At 37.4% G+C, this 19723-nt stretch overlaps 1 protein-coding gene across 2 annotated transcripts in view; it reads right to left on the bottom strand.

Annotated features, from left to right (window-relative positions):
- LOC121428005 (rap1 GTPase-activating protein 1-like) overlaps positions 1-18704 on the bottom strand; it is a 56523-nt gene extending 37819 nt beyond the window's left edge. Inside the window, exons 1-2 of one of the 2 annotated variants that reach the window (XM_041624579.1) lie at positions 18494-18704; positions 266-350 (exon numbers count right to left, since the gene is read on the bottom strand). In XM_041624579.1, the coding sequence (XP_041480513.1) occupies positions 266-350; positions 18494-18618 (210 nt within the window). In that variant the 5' untranslated portion in view covers positions 18619-18704. Of the gene's footprint in view, positions 1-265; positions 351-1127; positions 3287-18493 lie in introns of those variants that run through there. The other variant, XM_041624580.1, reaches the window with a different exon arrangement.
- Positions 18705-19723: the final 1019 nt, after the last annotated feature.

Here is a 19723-nt window from a genome sequence, read left to right as displayed (position 1 = left end):
AAAGTCACAGAGCTAATGTGAACTAATTCATGATTAAAAAACAGTGCCTAAGATTCAAAACTTCTTGTTTACAATGATTCAAAAAGAAAAATATATAATTTTGATCTGATATCACTTGTGTCTATATACATTGGTTACAAGTCAATAATCGTAATAATTGAAATAAAAATTCACAGCAGACACCTCACATGTCACAGTCATAGGTACATTTTAGTATTTAGTGTGGAAAATTTAAAGTGTATTAGTATAAGTTTTGATTTCATACCTTTACAGCGACACCTCCATTTACCGGAGGTTTTTCTTTTGGTGTGTGTTCCTCGCAGTATAACTGCCCCTCCATCTCTCTCCTCCTGTACATGGGAGAAATAAAGAATATATCATGAAGAAAGCAAACTTGGAGAAGAATGATCAATAAATCCTATCAAGAAATGCATCTTTTAATCTGCATCGTAAAGAAAATATAGCATCAAAGTGGTTTTGCTCTTAAAAGCAAAAAAAAAATTAAAAAAATGAAAATAAAGTAACACAGAATGACACTTACTGTAAAATGTCATTAAAAAAATTGAGCTTTGACACTGAAAATACTAAATTTACATAGTTTGAACAGAATATTCTCATCATCATCACTAAATTAGTATTATACAGGTTGGATTATTACAGCATACATCATCATCATACATTCATACCACATGACACATTTTCATGAAAAAATTGTGCGATCATACATAAGACTACATCTCCTCATGAAACAAGACAACAGTGAATGCAGTCTTCTTTCACAATTTACTCTTTTTGTTATTAACCAAATACAAGATCCAGATAAAATATGCTGATTTCCATTTGCAATTTCTTCATTTGTTTATAATATATAACAGGATATATCATTCTAAATTCTTTTATTGTTCATAGTTTGGCCAGCAGACCTGATTAGACTATTTCTTTTCAGCTTTTCATCTCTGAGAAATTATGGCAGAATTTACCAGCAATTATTTTTTAATAGGGGGTGGGGGACTGATCAAATGTGTGGTATTATAGTGCAAGCGTGAGAAATTTCCCCATTTCATATCACAAGAAGTCTGTGCGAGAACTGAGAATGGATGTAGATAAATCACTCAAAGCAATATTACCTTCGACGCAATGAGAATCTGCGTCCAGGAATAGCGGCAATTACAGGCGGCATTTTGACAAGATAATTCTCACGAACTGATAAAAAATAATCCAAATGGGTGCATGTGTTTCAAAACACAGGCAAGTCGTGCTAAAAATATCCTTCTTGGCTTAATTCTTCAAGATAAAATTTCACTCTGGCTTTCCGACTTGCTCTCCTCAAAACAGCCTCCTCCCAAAGTTAGAGAGGACTGCGGTAATCCATGTCAAAATGTAGAGATGTAATATGGAGATTGGTGGTAGGAGGGGACTGGATCACAGAGCCAAATAAGGGGCTGACCAAGACCGAGAAATAGAGAAAGTATTTTATTGAAAGATTCTATCCATGAGTGTGTGTCTGGTAAAAGAATCGCTCGGGACGGTGCAATCACTGCGGCGGCGAGTAAATGAGGTTCGGTAATGGGTCTGAGTCAAAATAAGATGGCGAACACAGATGTGTCGAGGGAAAATGTTTTCCTTATTCCTCATCCGGGGGCCCAAAACCTTCCGGGGAAGATCTTTAGATCAAATATTTATTGATATGATTGAGCCGAGACTGTCGATGGTGGTGTATGGTGGATGGATTAAGCCGCTGGGGTTTGCCCAACAATTACAGGTTATCCATCAGAATGATCACAGATAGTGATTAAGATCCTTTGTTGGACTTGAAAGTTGGGTCAATGATGGTGATGTGATGAGATGCTTGGAAGTTGTATCAGACTCTTGGTTATGAATGATGAGGTTCAAGCGCTTGGGGACCAGAAAGTCAGACTGTCAGATACCAATGAGCATCACTCTGCTTCCGCTTAAACAATGCAGTGATGATAACCACGGATGACTGTCCATTAGATCAATACACGCTTACTCACAACCCAAGCGACAATCAGCAATGAATTATAAGGCCAAGTTCTCGCAACAATCATGAAGCGATAAATGCAATTATTGCCTTCATCAAAATCACAACACGATGTGTAATCCAGATGGGTTTGAAAAACAAAGGGTTTGTTATTCTCTATGGAATGTTGGTAGAAATAACAGAGTAACTTTCCTTTGATACAGTAGTGATATCCATCAAACTATCACCCTTGTAGTAAACAAATTCCTTCACTTTGCCTCCTGGCTGCTATCTGAAGTCCAGAGAAGGTCAGATATTATACTCCAAAATTTGGCCAAAGAGATGTAATTGCTTCAGCAAATGTCCTTAGAGATTGCCTCCTTTCTACCCATTAGCCAACACAGCATGACCAACGCTCCAACTGGGTTTGGAACACTTTTAACAAACAGGAGAAAAACAGTGCTTGATCATTCATTTGTAACAGTGGTAAAACAAAGCCAGTTTTGATCCCCAAAATTCATTCAAAGTATGGACTTCTCAGATAACTTATCATGTATTTCAACTTTACAGTGGAGAAAGAGTGATCTTTACGCAGCTTCACCCCTAACTGGAAGTGTATAATCCAAACAGTGGAGGTTATACCAGTTCTTGTTGTAGTGCTGCTGCTACTAGTGGTACGACTTCCAGTATTCGAGGAAAACACCCATGCAGGAAGGAAAAAATTGAGAAGTCAACAACACTGCTATGCAATCCGATCCAATCCGGTGAAACCGTTAGATCCTTTCGGTGACATCACAACTAAGATCTCTGATGAGAGAGACAGTAAGAAGAGATTTCTTGAAGAAAGAACTCCCAACATATTCCCCCAAGTTCTCCTTAATAATTAACTGATGTGACAGTGAGGATAGATATTTAGCAAGTGCACAATCATTGATCAAAATATTTGGAAACAATCTAGGATCAGTCAATGGGAAACAGTGACAGTGATCTAAAGTGAAGCCAATGACAATTAAAAACTGATCACAACGTTGGCTCTTGATGAGTGATGTAGTCAATGGAATGATAACAAATGTTGCTCCTCTAACTCCAAGTTGGCAAGAGATGAGCTTCAGCAGCCAGAATAGCTCGGAGTGAAACACTTCTTGTCCTGGCTAGCTAGGTCTAGCCAAACCAAGGTCTGGCTTGTCTGAGAACTTGGAATGAAGTGAGGAGAAGGGGCAGTAAGCAAGCGAGGAAGGGAAGCCTTGGCTGTGGTGTAATTCAACCAACAGGAAGCACAGTGTTATTACGACCAATCACAAGGATCTGGAGTTACTTCCTCTTCACAGCATCCCCTAAACCTGACACTGCCACATAAGGGAGCTTTCACACAACACACATTTATCACAATCTGAAATGATCTTCCATAAAACCTCTTTTCAGGCTCAAATTTTCTCCTGAATCCAATCCTTGCATAGGATAATGTCTGAGTGGATTCCTTTTTAAACAGAGAGAAATAGCATACATGGTATATATAGGACAGGGGTATAATCCCTATATAGATTCCAACATTGAGGTAAACCCCCATGTACCAGCAAGAAAATGTTACTGGGCAAAGAGTCTAAGCCAGGAGCTTTCACACTTGCCCCATTTATCCTTATCAAGCAGGATCAAACCTTAATTGAGACACTTCCAACATGACAAGCTCCATGCGCCTTCCTTTATGGTAGGGTCCATGCCCTAAATAAGTCTATTCAGGTCTGTAATTTATGCCTTTTATTTAGCTTTGTCACAATATATTGTTTGAGACTCAATGAAGATGAATTTGACATTCTAAAGACAGGACTCCCGCCAACGTCTGTGACATTTTCTTTATAGTGTTTGATATTTTTGGTTCAACACCTTTTAATCCAATCACCTAGACAAAGACCCATTAGTGAGGGGGGGGGGGGTTACCCATACACAGAACCCCCTTTTAATGGCATTTTCTCAATATGTAGCAAAATACCATTTATCTTAGAAGTGATTTTATTGGCCAGTTTGCACTTTCTCCCTACATGCCAAATAAGAAACTCATCTTGTGAATTAGTCTTCATACCAGACCCTGTTCATGTATAACATGCAGATCTGTTGTAATATTATGGAGATAGAAAGAGATATTGAGAATACTGTGGTTTTATTACCAGTACCAAAGTAAAGAAATCCACGAGTAAAACAAAATAAAAATGAATGGTATGAAAGTGGACTAAATCTTGAATAACACCTTTATCTAAATATCCCTTTTGCCTAGGCTTACACTTGGCCATTTTTTGTATTGAACTCTGGATTTATCAATATGAATCCTACAGTTTAATATCAAATCTCAAAAGATTTAAATTCAATTCTATAACATTTATATTCAAATTTTGAAGGTTTACATCTAATACTGGTGTTTGGACGATCAGTCAACAGGCCTATGGATTTGTTATAAATCCATAGGCCTATTTTAGCAAATATCTCTTAATTTCTCATAATAATCATTTTCTACATTTTTCTTTACCTCCACTTCCCATTTTCCTCCTCATAAATCTATCTCTTTGTCTGTCATTCCCTCTTTCTTTTTCTCTCTCTCCCTATCTATTTGGCTCTTTTGGGATTAAGTGGCCTGAAACATAATGAATAGCAATTTTTATTTCTGAATACAGATCAGAACAACATTCAAGCACCAAACTTATAATGAATAGGGTCTGCAGCTCTAAACTACCAATAGAGGGAGGTATTTCACATTAGTCAGATCTTCTCTAAATCACTGCTGCATTGTTACTTAATGACTCCATGGCTAGACACATCAAAACCATTTTAATTCATGCAAATATTTACACACTCCTCTCTCCTACCTTCAAATGAAATTGACTGCTAGACAGGAAAATTCTCCTTTAGAAATAGTTCAATCACACCGCACAGGGATTCTATGATCAAATTTCACACTTTTCATCATTTTAATCTCAAAACCCTTACAATAAAGCTGAATCACTTTCTACTCATGCTACATTGAAGACCTATTGTCTGCCCTGGTTGCATTAAACCCAGTATTTTTTAATAAAGTAGGTAAAACTAGAGATGTTTGCTTTCTTTTACGAACGCATTATTCTACACAATGAAATCTAAAAGCTGATCATCCTTTTCATTATAGCAACAAATGCATGAGCGATAGCCAGCTTTGTTAGATTTAAACAATATCTAGATGTTTAGATATAAAAAGGTGGTAAATTAAAAAGGTGCAAATATTGTATCAATGTGGAGTGAATCATTTAGTAAAATATTAATAATAGTTCACAGAAACACAAATATCTAATTAATGGTAGATTACTGTTGAATGGAATAAATGTAAAAACAAAGTAGAAAGAAGTGACAAAGTACGCTGGGAATGACCATGTCTGCTGTGCAAATCCTTTAATTCAAGTTGATCTGAATATGCAGCCTATAATGCATTGTGTACTGAAGGCTTGAAATGGCAAGGTTTGTATTGCTAGTCTTTGAATGGAGACTCACTCATTGATCAACGTTTCAAACCGGGTCTGTGCCTGCAGACTATTGATGACCAGGGGTATGTTACATGAGTGAAGTCTGACTTAAGTTATGCTTTACGCTTCTAATAATCAGCATTATATCAATGATGAATATGTGAAAATGATACTCTATCTGCTTAATATCATTATTCATTGATTACGCAGTAGCATGCATCCCATAAATTCGATCTGACCAACATGGTGATGCATTATATATCGCATGAAACATGGAATTTATGTTCAATTTTAGACCCTGTTCCTAAACCTATCCTCCAATTAGCCGCCTAAGAGTAATGCGGATAATTCAATAAAAATTGCGTTCACAAACTCCGAAAATAAGCCGCATTATTTTTACGAGCGCCCATCCTGAAAAAGGCGGATAATTGTCATGACAACTGGACACGCCCCCTCCGATGCAGTTGTGTTGGAAAAGGGTGACCTTGTGACCGCACCATGGCAATTATCCGCATTATTTGGAAATGCGTTCATAAACTCAAAATCTTGTCCCGATGCTGCTATTATGCGGATAATAGCAGCATCAAAATAATGCGGATAACTCTGGTCCTCCTCCAATTTTACGACCAAATTATGCTGCTATTAGCCGCATAATTAGGTTTATGAAAGGGGTATTAGACTGACTGAAATCCTTGTGAAACACCCCTAGATTGATTTTACAGGTAAAAACAGTAGTAGCAGCAAATAATTATTTCATGAGAAAGCCTTTCAAATTAAGGTATGTTGTCAAAATATCATAAATCTTAATCTGGTAACTAATGTAAACTTATCTTTGTAAAATCATGAAATCTTAGCTCAAATGGATGATTCTGATGACCACTAACACAGAAAAGCGTATGTGGGACAGTGTATTAATACTGCTTCGAAAAACCCTCCTGACATTTGATGGAATTTCATGCTTATCTTGCACATTTCTCAGCAATTACGCTTTTTTTTCCAGAGCTATTTGACACATATTTTTTATTATGCATACTATCATTTTGGTGATAATTACATTGGATTCTGTTCAAACTCATTATGAGATCATTACCATAACTATAACACCCAGTTCCATAAATTACTTTTATCATTAGATCTGTCTTCACAAGCTTAGCACAATACTCTGAGAAGGACACAAACAACTTTCCTAGAGCTCAGCTTTATTCACTGGAAAATACTCGTGGGGAACATTTCATGAAAAACCTTGTCAGTAAATATAACTGACAAACTTGCTCTCTGCCAATCACAGGCAATGATTTCAGTAGCTTTTAACGATTGTTAGTGACAAGATACTTCATGAAATGCTCCACTGTTCATTCCAACTAACAGGGTGGGGACTTCCCTTTCACAATGATTACCCCCTCCTTCATACAATGATCCTTTTCCTGCACCCCTCATGACCAGTCCTGAGTTGGTACGTAACCCCTTCTTTGCTCTTAAATCTTTAAATTACATCCTCTTAAATTAAGTGTTAATTGACGATAGCTTATTATTTCTTCAGAGGCTTTGATGATTAAATGTATGGATTACTTTTAATACAGACAAACTTGTTTTTGATGTAAAATCAGCAATATCTTAAAATTTTAGACAAATGAATACAAAAAAATTGAAAATAATAAAGATTTGCTATGCATTGGGTCTGAGAGTGCCCAGTGGAATCAGTGTAGTCTCCTTGCGACACACAGATTATGAAGGTCACAAGGGTTCTTTATTGGTACAATATAATAGGTACGCTTAATTCATTCTAAAACTGGTGAAAAGTTTGCAATTTTGATTACACCAGAAGAATGAAAATTACGATTTTGAATCTGGACAAAGTTACTTTCTTGACTTTTTCCCCATCCTCAATATCAATCCTCCATCCTCCTTACTGCTCCCCTTCTATGCTCACAGTAATATATTATAAAAAAGGGAATAGAAAAATGGGCATGTTGATTCCACGTCTTTGGGAATCAAAGTCGTGGAGATTTTAATTAATGGTAACCTTGTTCCTACTTTAATTATCTCTACATAGGCATCAGATGACAGCTATTCATCATCAAACATCTAATATAAAGGTTACAATGACATCCATAATTCATCTTTGATGCAGTATCTTGTATCTCTTACATTAAATTAATGCTCCTAATGTAAATGATACTTCCCTTTTCATCTCTCTCAATCATCTTTCTTTCTCTACTTCTTTCACTCACTCTCTCTCCATCAATATCAATCATTTCATTCTTAACTTTCTTCTCTCTTTATCCCTATCTATAAGTAAAATATTACTTTCTTTCACCCAACCCCTTTTACTCTGGCATTGAATGCTGAACGAAAAAGGACTTTACTGCACTCAAACACTTCAGAAAGATATTCACTTGAATTCCTTATGACTCAAACTAATACCCCTTTCATATTGCGCTTTTCACCGGCGAACTTCACCGGCGAAGTTCGCCAGCAAAGGGGAAAGTGTCCAGTATGAAAGGTACACAGGAGAACTTCACCGGTGAACTTCTCCACCTCTAGAGGTGGAGAAGTTCACCGGTGAAACAGCCAGTATGAAAGCAAACCGGTGAACTTCTCCTCGTTTAATGACGTCAGAGGTCAATTTTTTTCTCTCCCAAAGTCCCCTGTACCGAGATTCCGCGCGCGATAAGTTGCAAGCTCAGCTGAATGCTATGGCCAAGTAGATACCCTCGAACATATATTTTTTTTACTAACAATATTTATTCAAAAGCACTTTTTACATGTATAAAATGCGCTAAAATATAAAAACAAGGTGGTATTGTTTGTTTTTCTCGTAATACTTCCAAAATATGTTGTAATTAATTTTTTTATACCTTTTTGTAAAAGGTAAGAAGTAATGTTTACAATTTTCTTTCGTTTTGTTCTGCAATCGCCCGTTGACTTTCGCCGGGGAAGAAATGTCAGTGCGAAAGGGTACATTTTTTTCTTCGCCGGTGAAGTGAGGAATGCGAGGCGGAGAAGTTCGCCGGTGAAAAATGAAAAGGGCAATATGAAAGGGGTATAAAAGAGTCCTTAAATATCTTAACCTTCCTTGTGTCAGCTCATCTAGATTTATTGCCAAGCAATATCATCTGATAATAAAATACAAGATACCTGGTTATTGAAATGCCTCCATTCCCAAGGGTGTGAACAATGATTGCAGATTACTTGATAAATGCATCCTTGTACTATCATTATTCATTTCAAGATTGATCAGAACAACACCCCCCCCTTAGTGAAAAAAAAGTTTCCTTCAACTTTTCATTTATTTTTCTTCTATACAGTCTTGGAATTTCCTGATCTATGCATGTTTCTAGCTTTATCTCCAGTTCTCTCAATTGGAACTCTACCCCTCCCCCTTGTGCTCCCTCACCCCCTCCCCTTACCTCTATGGGCAGTCCAGTCAGTACAGGCGTCAGGAGACAGTTACACACTTTTTTAATGAATAGCATCTTGCTTCAAGCTCTGCTATGTCCTATAATTAGCTCATTATCTAAGGCAGGACATCTCCATGTTTTGTTGATAGATAACTCCGTAGAGTCCCAGAAACAAAAGCAATTGGTCAAGTCGCCCTTAATTGGCTAGGACGGGGCTTTAGTTTCGATCCTAGACTTTACTTGATTCAATTTGAAGCATCTTGTTTATTACCATAGTCTACAAAGCTTCATTGCATTCAGTTGAAGCAAGCCAGATCATATTTCAAAAGAAAATGTGACCGGTAGAAGGGATAGGTGTTGTAATTGGAGCACATAATTGGCCACAAAACAATATCCACTTCTATATGAAGCATAAACCTGTAGGTATTATGACTGTTTCTTTTATTTCCTGAGGTACCATGCGAATAGACATGAAAAATTACTCTAAAATACAATGAGCTATGACAGGTGCGGATCTGGGGGGGGGGCACAGGAGGGGGCATGTGCCCCCTTTTTTGAGAAGAAAAACCAAGGTGTGCCCCTCTTTTGAAACTAAAGACCCTTTTTTTTGCTTGTCAATTTCTTTCGGGTACGAAGTTTTCTTAAGTCCACCCCAGAATAAAGTTGAGTTAGATAAGTAGAGAAAAAACAAACATGAATAACGGTGAAAACTTCATCAAAATCGGATGTACAATAAGAAAGTTATGACATTTTAAAGTTTCACTTATTTTTCACAAAGCAGTTCTATGCTCAACTCAGTGATATGCAAATGAGAGAGTCGATGAGAGTCACTATTTCCTTTGTTTATTGTTTGAATTATACAATATTTCAATTTTCACAAATTTGACAATTAGGACCCCCTTGCTTGAACCACAAAATGTGGAATTCCAAATGTTCAGGGAGGAATGAAACTTCATTTCACATGGCAATGACGAGAAAATCAAAATATTTTATATAATAAAATACAAAAGAAATAGTGAGTGGGTGACGTCATCGGTTCCCTCATTTGCATACAGACCATGATGTGCATATAACTGTTTGAAAAATTAAGCGAAACTTGAAAATGTTATAACTTTCTTATTATACATCCGATTTTGATGAAATCTTAGGTGTTATGCTTGTTTGATTTTTCTCTTTCTATTCAAATCAGCTGTTTATTGTGGACTTGTCTTTTAATTTGTGGTTGAAAACCTTTTTTTTTGCTTGTCAAAATTTTCCTCCAAAAGAACTTGCCCCCACCCCCCTTTTGGAAAATCCTGGATCCACCCCTGAGCTATGAGGCAGCTTATGATAAGTAAGATCCATATGACAACGGGGTCTAAGTATTGTTTTCAGTAAAATGAGCCAGGGTAAACTGAGTATTCCGCACTTGGGACCCGTAACACAAAGGTCAGGTATTAATCGCTAATTTGAATTTCGATTCTGATTGGTTCCTAGTCAGTAAATGCGCTTGCAATGATGATCTGGATGATAAGCCATTTCATTTAGCGATTAATCGCTAACCTTCTGGTGTGACAGGGACCCTGGTCACTTGCCATACGCTGACGTGCATGTATTCCTGATATTACAAGTTAATCTTTTGAAATTGAGAAATCCTTTTTGTGTTAGCAAATTTTGATATCGATACCTAGAAATGAATGATAAAACAGTGTGCTGTACATCACACTGGCTTAAAAATTAAGGGATAAATGGGGAAGTTCACCCTGACAAGAGTTTATAGTAAACATAGAAGAAAAATTAATAACAAATACTGCTGAAGGTTTGAGAAAAACCATCAAAGAATACAAAAAGTTATTAGAAGCTTTATTTATTTGATTTGTGATGTCATATACCAGCAGCTTCCCTACATAAAATAATGACAAGTCATTTTCTCAGAAAAATTGAAAACGATTTTTACTTTACATTCAGTATATCAAAAGACAAATAATTTCACAACGTTCCTAAAAAGAACAAGTGGAATGCCTCTGGCCGTCTCACCTGCATCACGCAGTTCAATATAGTAGCAGTGCTGACTTTGCATACTACTCTAACTCGCACAAGATGTTCAGTGATACATGGTTACTCTTATGTCCACTTTTTATGAACTAGACCAATAAACTTACAGAGATATGATGGTTATTCAACAAAAAACCCCAACATGGCCAAAGTTCATTGACCTTACATGACCTTTGACCTTGATCATGTGACCTGAAACTCGAACAGGATGTTCAGTGATACTTGATTACTCTTATGTACAAGTTTCATGAATCAGATCCATAAACTTTCAAAGTTATGATGGTAATTCAACAGATACACCCAATTCGGCCAAAGTTCATTGACCTTTGACCTTGGACATGTGACGTGAAACTCATGCAGGATGTTCAGTGATACTTGATTAACCTTATGTCCAAGTTTCATGAACTAGGTCCATATATTTTCTAAGTTATGATGACATTCCAAAAACTTAACCTCAGGTTAAGATTTCGATGTTGATTCCTCCAACATGGTCTAAGTTCATTGACCCTAAATGACCTTTGACCTTGGTCATGTGACATGAAACTCTAATAGGATGTTCAGTAATACTTGATTAACCTTATGGCCAAGTTTTATTAACTAGGTCCATATACTTTCTAAGTTATGATGTCATTTCAAAAACTTAACCTCAGGTTAAGATTTGATGTTGACGCCGCCGCCACCGCCGCCGCCGCCGTCGCCGTCGCCGTCGGAAAAGCGGCGCCTATAGTCTCACTTTGCTTCGCAGGTGAGACAAAAACAAAGACAAGTCATCAGGAATCATTAAAAATTGAAATTTATGCATTTTATATTACATAACATATGGGGCAGCAGCTTGTTTATGACGTCACAAATCCCAAAACTTTAAATTCTAATAACTTTCTTAAATTTCGAATTGATTTTTCTCACACCTTCACCAATATTTAAAAAAAAAAATTTTCTGGCATTTTTACAAAAAACTTTTCTTCAGGGGGAATTCCCCTTTAAATACATTAATATTATCCATTGCATATAGAGAACACTTTCTTTTTTAAACACAGACAATGATTTTACAGTAACACCAATGAACTGACTCCAAACCGATTGATATGTCATTAGTAATAATGTTACAGCTTCTCTCGGTCTGCAAATTATGACTGTGGTATTAAGAGAAATACCGCGGTCACATTTGCTCTACGACGGCCGTACGGCAAGTCGAAAACAGCCGTTTTATTCATTTTTATTCAAACCACCTATATTTAGCTGGTACAAATTATGTTAAAACGACTGTTTTTGACTCGCCGTACGGCCGGCATAGAACAAATGTGACTGAGGTTTATCTGGTGTGATACAGTCACATCAACCAAACTGAATCCAAACCAACAGATGATATGTCTTTAGTTAAATGTAATAGCTTCTGTCGGTCTGGAGTCGGTTTCTCTGATATGACTAGGCCCAGGAGTGGTTGTTATTCACCCAGCTGAGAAGGATCAAAGTCAATTACTGAAATAAATTCAGTCTGATCCTTCTTTAGAGTAGCTAGGGTGTCTTGTACTTTGCAAATACACCAGGAAATTTACAACAATGTCAGAGTGATTAGGTGAATCTCAGAAGAGAATTGTAGAGTAATCTTACTTTTGTCTGCAACAAATCCCAATAGTCTCATTCTGTGGGTGTTGGAATTTCCTTTTACAGTTATAAGGAAATGAGATGGTGTTTTGGGGTTTGTGGGTGTGTCTGAAAACAAATAGAGGGAGATAGAAAGAGGGAAGTGATGAAGAAAGAGAGAAAGAGTCAGAGAGGAGGAGAAAAGGGAAAAGCAGGGACCACGGGACCCTTTTCCAGAACCGTGCACAAAAACGTAAAAATTACCATCTGATTAGGATTTTTTGCATGGTCACCCCCCCCTTTCAAAACAGTTCCGCTGCCCCTAAAAAGAGAGGTAGTGAGAGAGAGAAAGCAACAAAAAAAAAGAAAAGAAAGATGAGAGAGAACATATATACATATAAAATATAAAGGTAGACAAAAGGAGAGAGAGCGAGCGAAAGGGGGGGGGGGGCGTGGGGTTAATTGAAGGATTAAATAGAAATGGAGGAGAAAGGGAGGGGATGGGATAGAAACTTACCTTAGGGGAGGGGAGTGGCAGTAATGGGATGGGGAGAGGGATAACTGCTTACAATAATGAAATTAATTAAAGTAGATTGATAGAGCAGATATTTGTTTCATAAAAAAGTTGACTGGTTACCAGGAGACAAAAGACTGTCTAATACTGCAGAAAGAAGGGGGGGGGTACCTAAAATTAATCATTAGTAATGTTGACATTGACATGATTACATCAAAGTTAAAAGCATACTAACATCATTCCTATGGCAACGCATCAATTCATTACAGCTGATATTGAGCGAAAACCCATTATACAGCTTCCATTCTAAACAATGAGTTTACGATTGAGTTACCATTTGAATCATTAGATGTCCCACGGTTGATTATGATGATTTCTGACAGTCATTGAATGGCAGGTTTTTTTTTACTCTGCTATTTAGAGTGTTTCATCCCCCGCAATTCAACAAATGTACTCTTTATAACGATAGCAATGTACACACTGACCGACACTGAATATATATCATGCAGTAATTCATTGGCCAATCGATTGCAAAGACGAGTGGGTTGGTAAAAAAGATGAGCCATGGAAACAATCCTTTTTCAAGTCCATTAACTTCAGATTAAATCAAATTGGAAGGCAATAAAAGCACTTTTATAATGGTCAATCCACTCATACCGTGTTTACACATTGACTCGGCTCGCGTGTTGAATCCGCGAGCCGGGTTGAACACTGCAAAGAAGGGATCAGAGATCGCGTTCATACGTACATATAAAAAGGCGAGTTCAACACGGCTCGCGGATCTCGAACGGAAGAAGAATTATGACGTCGCAAATTAAACGCGGGAAATTCACCGCCGGAATCGAATCTTGTCCGTGCGAACAACAACAATGCCAAAAGTGAAAGCGCGCGCAGTGACCTAGGTCAAGACAAGAGAGTTCGACATGGCTTTCTGTTTACACACGAAAAAATTGCCGAGTCTGACTCAGGTCGCGGGTTGAAACCATCGATTTTGTAGGATCGATAAAGCCGTGTTCGACACGGCTCGCGGATCACTCTGATCGCGTTTACACAGCATAAAATTGCCGTGTTGAGCACGGCTCTCGTGTTCAACCCCCGAGCCGAGTCAATGTGTAAACACGGTATCATTGGTAAACCATGTTGATGTGAATTGAGCACTGAACTAAAAATTAATAATTAGTCTCAACTCAAAGATGTATGATATCTAACGATCTAACCTGTCGAAGACCGAGCCTCAATACTTTATGCACCCAGGGTCTATGGAAACGGCATGTTTGGACCATGTATAAATTGAAAATTTGATTGCAATTTAATCTTTACTAATTTGGAGTACCAAACATATCCCCCTCTGTAGGCCCTATATACTACATAACTCAAGCAAAATTTTGAAATTCGCGACTATAGAATGACAGGACCCCTCCAAAAAAAATACAGGGAAATAAGTCCAGACAATTTCAGTATCCCACCTGAAGAAACAAATCAAATGATGATAATAATATCCCCCTACACAATGAACTGGTACTATAATACACACCTAAAAGAAACAATTAGAAAACATGTCCTACCACAAGACAGTTATATACAATCTGACAACATTGAAAGGGGATTAATGTGAGATTATCTTTCTTAATCTGAAGATGTAAGGATTAGAGGATAAGCTCTAAATGAAAGCTCATTTCCTCAACAAGACCAGGAAAGGTTCTCCTTTTAACTTGACAAAGATAGACATAGTCTATTATTTCCTGGTGATCCATTTGGGGGCTTGTCACAGATTTCGGAAGATGCAGGAAAATGCTGTCATAATTGTAACAAATAAAAACAAAGAAGTGTTATCATACAATAATTTCTGATTATCTATTTCTTCCTTCCTGTTTTGTCTTCTTACTTACCCCTTCAAGATAATCTGATATGACTTATCAAGACAAAAATAGTACCAGCATTATAAAAGTCTTTTAAAAATGCTAGGAGACTCCCCACCAAGGAAGGCGTTTCTAGTATTAGAATTGCCTTCTAAAACCTAAAGATACTTTTTTTTCAGACAAGTGTTTTACCATCATTCTTGAACCTTGCAGGAATAATCCGGATAGCAGCTTAAAGCCCATAAAAATACCACCATGGCATAGTTATCACGACTATAATTACAATTAATTTTCTTCATCCTTTACTTGCTGTAATTCAGATTGCTTTACAAGAGTGATGTTAGCAAAATCCACCTAAAAAGCACCCTTGATCACAAAGATTTACAGGTATCGATGGGGCCTATCTGTTTCCTTTCAATTTGCTGACTGGCAGTGTTTTCATGGGTCTGAGTTGTTGATTGCATGGGCAATGAGTAACAGGATCTCAAGTTGATAAGTTCAAATTGACGAGCAGGGATGAGTAACTCAGAGTCCCCCAAACTGATCGGTCATCTCCTAGGTTGTCATCAGCATCATGATGTGGACGGCATGGATGACGACAGGATGATAAACTGGACCGTTGTGGCCCAGTGGATTAGTCTCCGGACTTTGAAACAGAGGGTCGTGGGTTCGAATCCCATCCATGGCGTAATTTCCTTTGGCAAGAAATTTATCCACATTGTGCTGCACTCAACCCAGGTGAGATGAATGGGTACCTGGCAGGAATTTCTTCCTTGAAATGCGTGTGCGCTGTAATCTTAGTAATTATGGCAGCCAAGCTACAGCTGGGGTAATAATATCCAAGTCCTTTGGAAGCGCATTAATAATTGTGATATGCTCAATACAAGAACTTTTATTCTTCTAATTATTATTATTAAAGTGCCATTTGGTCTATACCCATTTTGTCTACAATCCATTTAGCCTCATCATAATTGTCTGTCTAAAACCACTTTGTCTACTAACCATTTGGTCTAATGGCCATATAGCCTATTTTCCGTTTTGTCTTATTTCCAGGGACCTGTTCCACAAAACTTCTGCCATAAAAAGTCTTGCAATTTTTTGGGCCAAAGCTTTTTAATGTGTAATTTTCAATGGCAAAATTTTGTTTGCCAGAGTTTTTTTTATGGCAAAAAAGTTTTATGCAACGGGTCCCAGGAAGGCTTTACCCATTTCATCTTATACCCACTTGGTCTACCAGGAGCCCGTTGCAGAAAGAGTTGCGTTTAAACGCAAGCTAAAAAATCAATCGCAATTCCCAAATGAGCGCTGTTTATTGGTTGAAAGTCAAGTTGCGCATGATTTTTAGAGTTGCGATTGATTGCAACTCTTTCTGCCATGGGCCCCAGACCTTTAGGATTAGATGGAACGTTTACGAACCATTTTTTTTTATATGACAAAGTGGAAAATAATAAATGTACATAAGACAAAATGGAAATCAGACTATCTGCTTATAAACCAATTGGATACTAGTTTAAAGATTAAATGAGGGTAGGTATAAATGGTTGCCTGGTGTCATATCACAGTCTAAAATATTATTATTAAACTTCAGGGGAAAAAATACCTGACAAAGAAATTTGAGGTGAGGAGCTTGCCAAACCCATCAATCTAATTGAAAGCCTTGACCACTTGGCCCACAAATTGGACACATGGAGATGTCAACACAGATGCTTATGGCAAATTCTATTATTTCAAATACTACCTTTTCAGTCAGTAAACAGGAAAATAAAAGAAAATACAACATCTAGTAATAAAGAAGTGGACAAGGACATATTTATATTTAATGTCAAAGTTACTTCATCAAAGACTGTATTACCACAATGTGAAAAGGGTAGATCATCAGCACTCATCAGAATCTTTGTTTTAAATGTACAGGTATCATCACACTACAACCCACCACATTCACACACAAAAATAGGCACCATTACTTATCATCATCAGGACAGATCATCAATACATGTGTCACATGATCTCTTCTCATTACTCGCATTTTCATGTACCAAGAAATAATAAACCAGTAGAGCACCATGGAGTTCCGTGGTTAACAGACCACCTATCATTTGCATATTATTTACTGCAGAGATAGTGCTTAAAGATGAATGCCAGTTGTGGCAACGATTTCAAAATGAGTTTGTACAGAATCCAATGAAATGACCACCAGAGTGCCTGTTTGTATAAATAAAAAATATGTGCCAAAGGATTCTGGAAGAAATTGTGTAATTGCTAAGAAATAAGCACAGGATTCGGGTCAAGCGTCGGGCCGACATTCAAAGCAATAATAATACACTGTCCCACGTGCGCTTATCTGTGTTGGTGATCTTCAGTGTGAACATTTTTCAGTGTAGATTTCAAGATTTCACAAAGTTTAGTTTATGTAACTGTACCAGATCTACATCCTCGATATAGTGACAATTAAGCCTGGTTTTACTGACTTTCTTGTGAAATCAGTGTTTACTGCGACTACTTCCATTTATCTTTAATGTTTTATACCTCCATCTCAGTGCTTCGAGGAAGCCTCACAGTGAGAGTGGGGTAAATTAAATCGAAAGGAATCAATAGCATTTGTTATGCAAAGTATAAGAGTGTAATGTATGCCGCCCTCTAGACTCGAGCACGTGACCAACAGGTAATAGGAGAGGAAAATCGTGTTTAACCCACAAATTTGAATTGCTTTCTCAAACAAGCCATCATCTCACAGACAAGGCTGAACTTAAGATGGAAGAGAGGGATACAGGGAGAGATGTTTACATTGAGATGCTATGAGAGAGGGAGTGCGAGAGAGAGAGATAGAGGGGTGGGGCGTATCAAGTTTGACCATATCTTGACTGAGGGGTACAGAGAGAGAGAATAAGTGATGGTGTGTGAAAAAAAAAGAAAGTGAAAAATTAGAGGGGAAGCTGGAAATAGAGAGACAAAAGAGGGAGAAAGAAGCATATAGAAAGGGAGATAGAGAAAGAGAGGGAGAGGGGGGGGAGGAGACAAAATTGGGCGTAGGATCAATATCATTCCTGACTTCACCAGGTGATGGATGAGCATGCAACTAGAAGAAATTTTCTTTCAAATAATTCACTTTCTAAGATTCAGGGCTCAATATCAACCTCTATAATCAGTTAAGGTTGAATAAATTTACATTAGGCTTACATTAAAATTTTATACAGTAGAATCACATAGCAATCAGGCGCATAAAATTTGTCAATAGTTGCATGAGATAAAAGTGACATGTTTTTTTTTATTTGTAACTTATTATTTTTTCACACCCCACACTGCAAACATTCCAGTATTATGACCACACCAGAGAAATGTTGAAACAATACCAGTTTGTTTTAGGCTAACACCTTAGCACAGAAAAGGTGGTTTAAACATCATTTAGGTTTAGGACTGACCCCAATTGATGCCTAAGCTATAACTCTAAACTGGTGTTGTTTCAACAGTTCTGTTTTGTGGTGACCGTGGTCAATACAAGTAAAGGTTCAGTGATTAATTAACAAGGTGCAATGCAGTGCAATCTTATCTATGTACTTCATGTTGAACCTGTGGATTAAAGTCAGTCAGTCAGTCAATGAATGAATGAATCAATCAATCACATCTACATATCTTTTTACCTGTATCGTAGACTACTCTCTGGTAGACTGAGAGTCCTTTTCCGTCGTATGGGGGTAAGATTATCGCCCCCATACCCACTTCGACACCGGTCTCTACGTATAGATACACTCAATCTCCTCAGCATGGTCACTCCCAATTCAGATTCAATCAAGATTGAAACTTGTCAGGTTCATATAAATAATTCCATTTTTATATCGCTGATGAGTTTTGATTGCAGAGTTAAGAGAAAAGTTCAATTTTTCACACGATTGTCAACTTTCAATTCTCTCTATAAATATTCCTTTTGTTCTGATGGCCTTAGTCAACTGCAGGATTTGAAGCTACTGTAGTACTCATAACGCAGAGACAATCAAGATATGGTAGCAAGTGGGTACCTCATGAAGCAGGAAATTCATCGTAGATTTTGCAGTACTAAGATGGTCACCATAAATGCAGGAGCAGCAGGACATCACTGTTCATATGTGTTTGGTTAGAAAATGAGCACCTAGTCCTACGATAAACTTTTCTTGGATATCTTTTGCAGTAAGAAGCGAGCCATGAAGGAAGATACTGATTCAATTTGATACAGTGACTGATGGAGACACATGAAGACAATATGCATGATATAAATGTTTCTACAGAGGGGAAAATGGGGGGGGGGGATGAGATCTACTTATTCAGCACAGGAAAACACAACATAATGACTAACTGGGAAAAGTGCTGTTATGTGAGGAAAAAGCAACATTAAAGTTGTTTTCCCTCAGTAACATAAAATTAAAAAGAAAGCTTGGAAACCCTGGGGAGTCCTTTATCATTTTGTCATGCCCAGACAGACAAAACCTTTTTGATTTACTGAAATATCCAAACTCTTGTTACACAGAATTAAGTAGGACCAACAGACAAGATGCAGCCTTCTAATTCATTATGAAGAGCAGACTAATATAACACCCTCGCATCCGCCATTGATAAAAAGAAAATGCCTCAGACAAAAGATGCTTGTCTCGATAAATATGATTTTACATTGCTGAGTTTACAAGCAGGTGGAGATGGAAATGGTGTTTCACTCCTTGTGGAAATTAAGGTTGTCCTGCTTCCTTAGTGAGTTTTATCAGTAGGCTCTGGAAGTTTTTAAACAAGCAAAGTTTCCCCAAAGCTACACATCTTAGGATATCATAAGAATATAGATCCAAAGAAACCTGAAAGATATTGTGAAGGAGACATGATAGCTCGGGTGTATATCAGCGGTTTCA

The sequence above is a fragment of the Lytechinus variegatus genome, chromosome 14, assembly GCF_018143015.1.
Source record: "Lytechinus variegatus isolate NC3 chromosome 14, Lvar_3.0, whole genome shotgun sequence".
In the NCBI taxonomy this organism is placed as follows: Eukaryota; Metazoa; Echinodermata; class Echinoidea; order Temnopleuroida; family Toxopneustidae; genus Lytechinus; species Lytechinus variegatus.
This window is presented reverse-complemented; position numbering and strand designations above follow the sequence as displayed.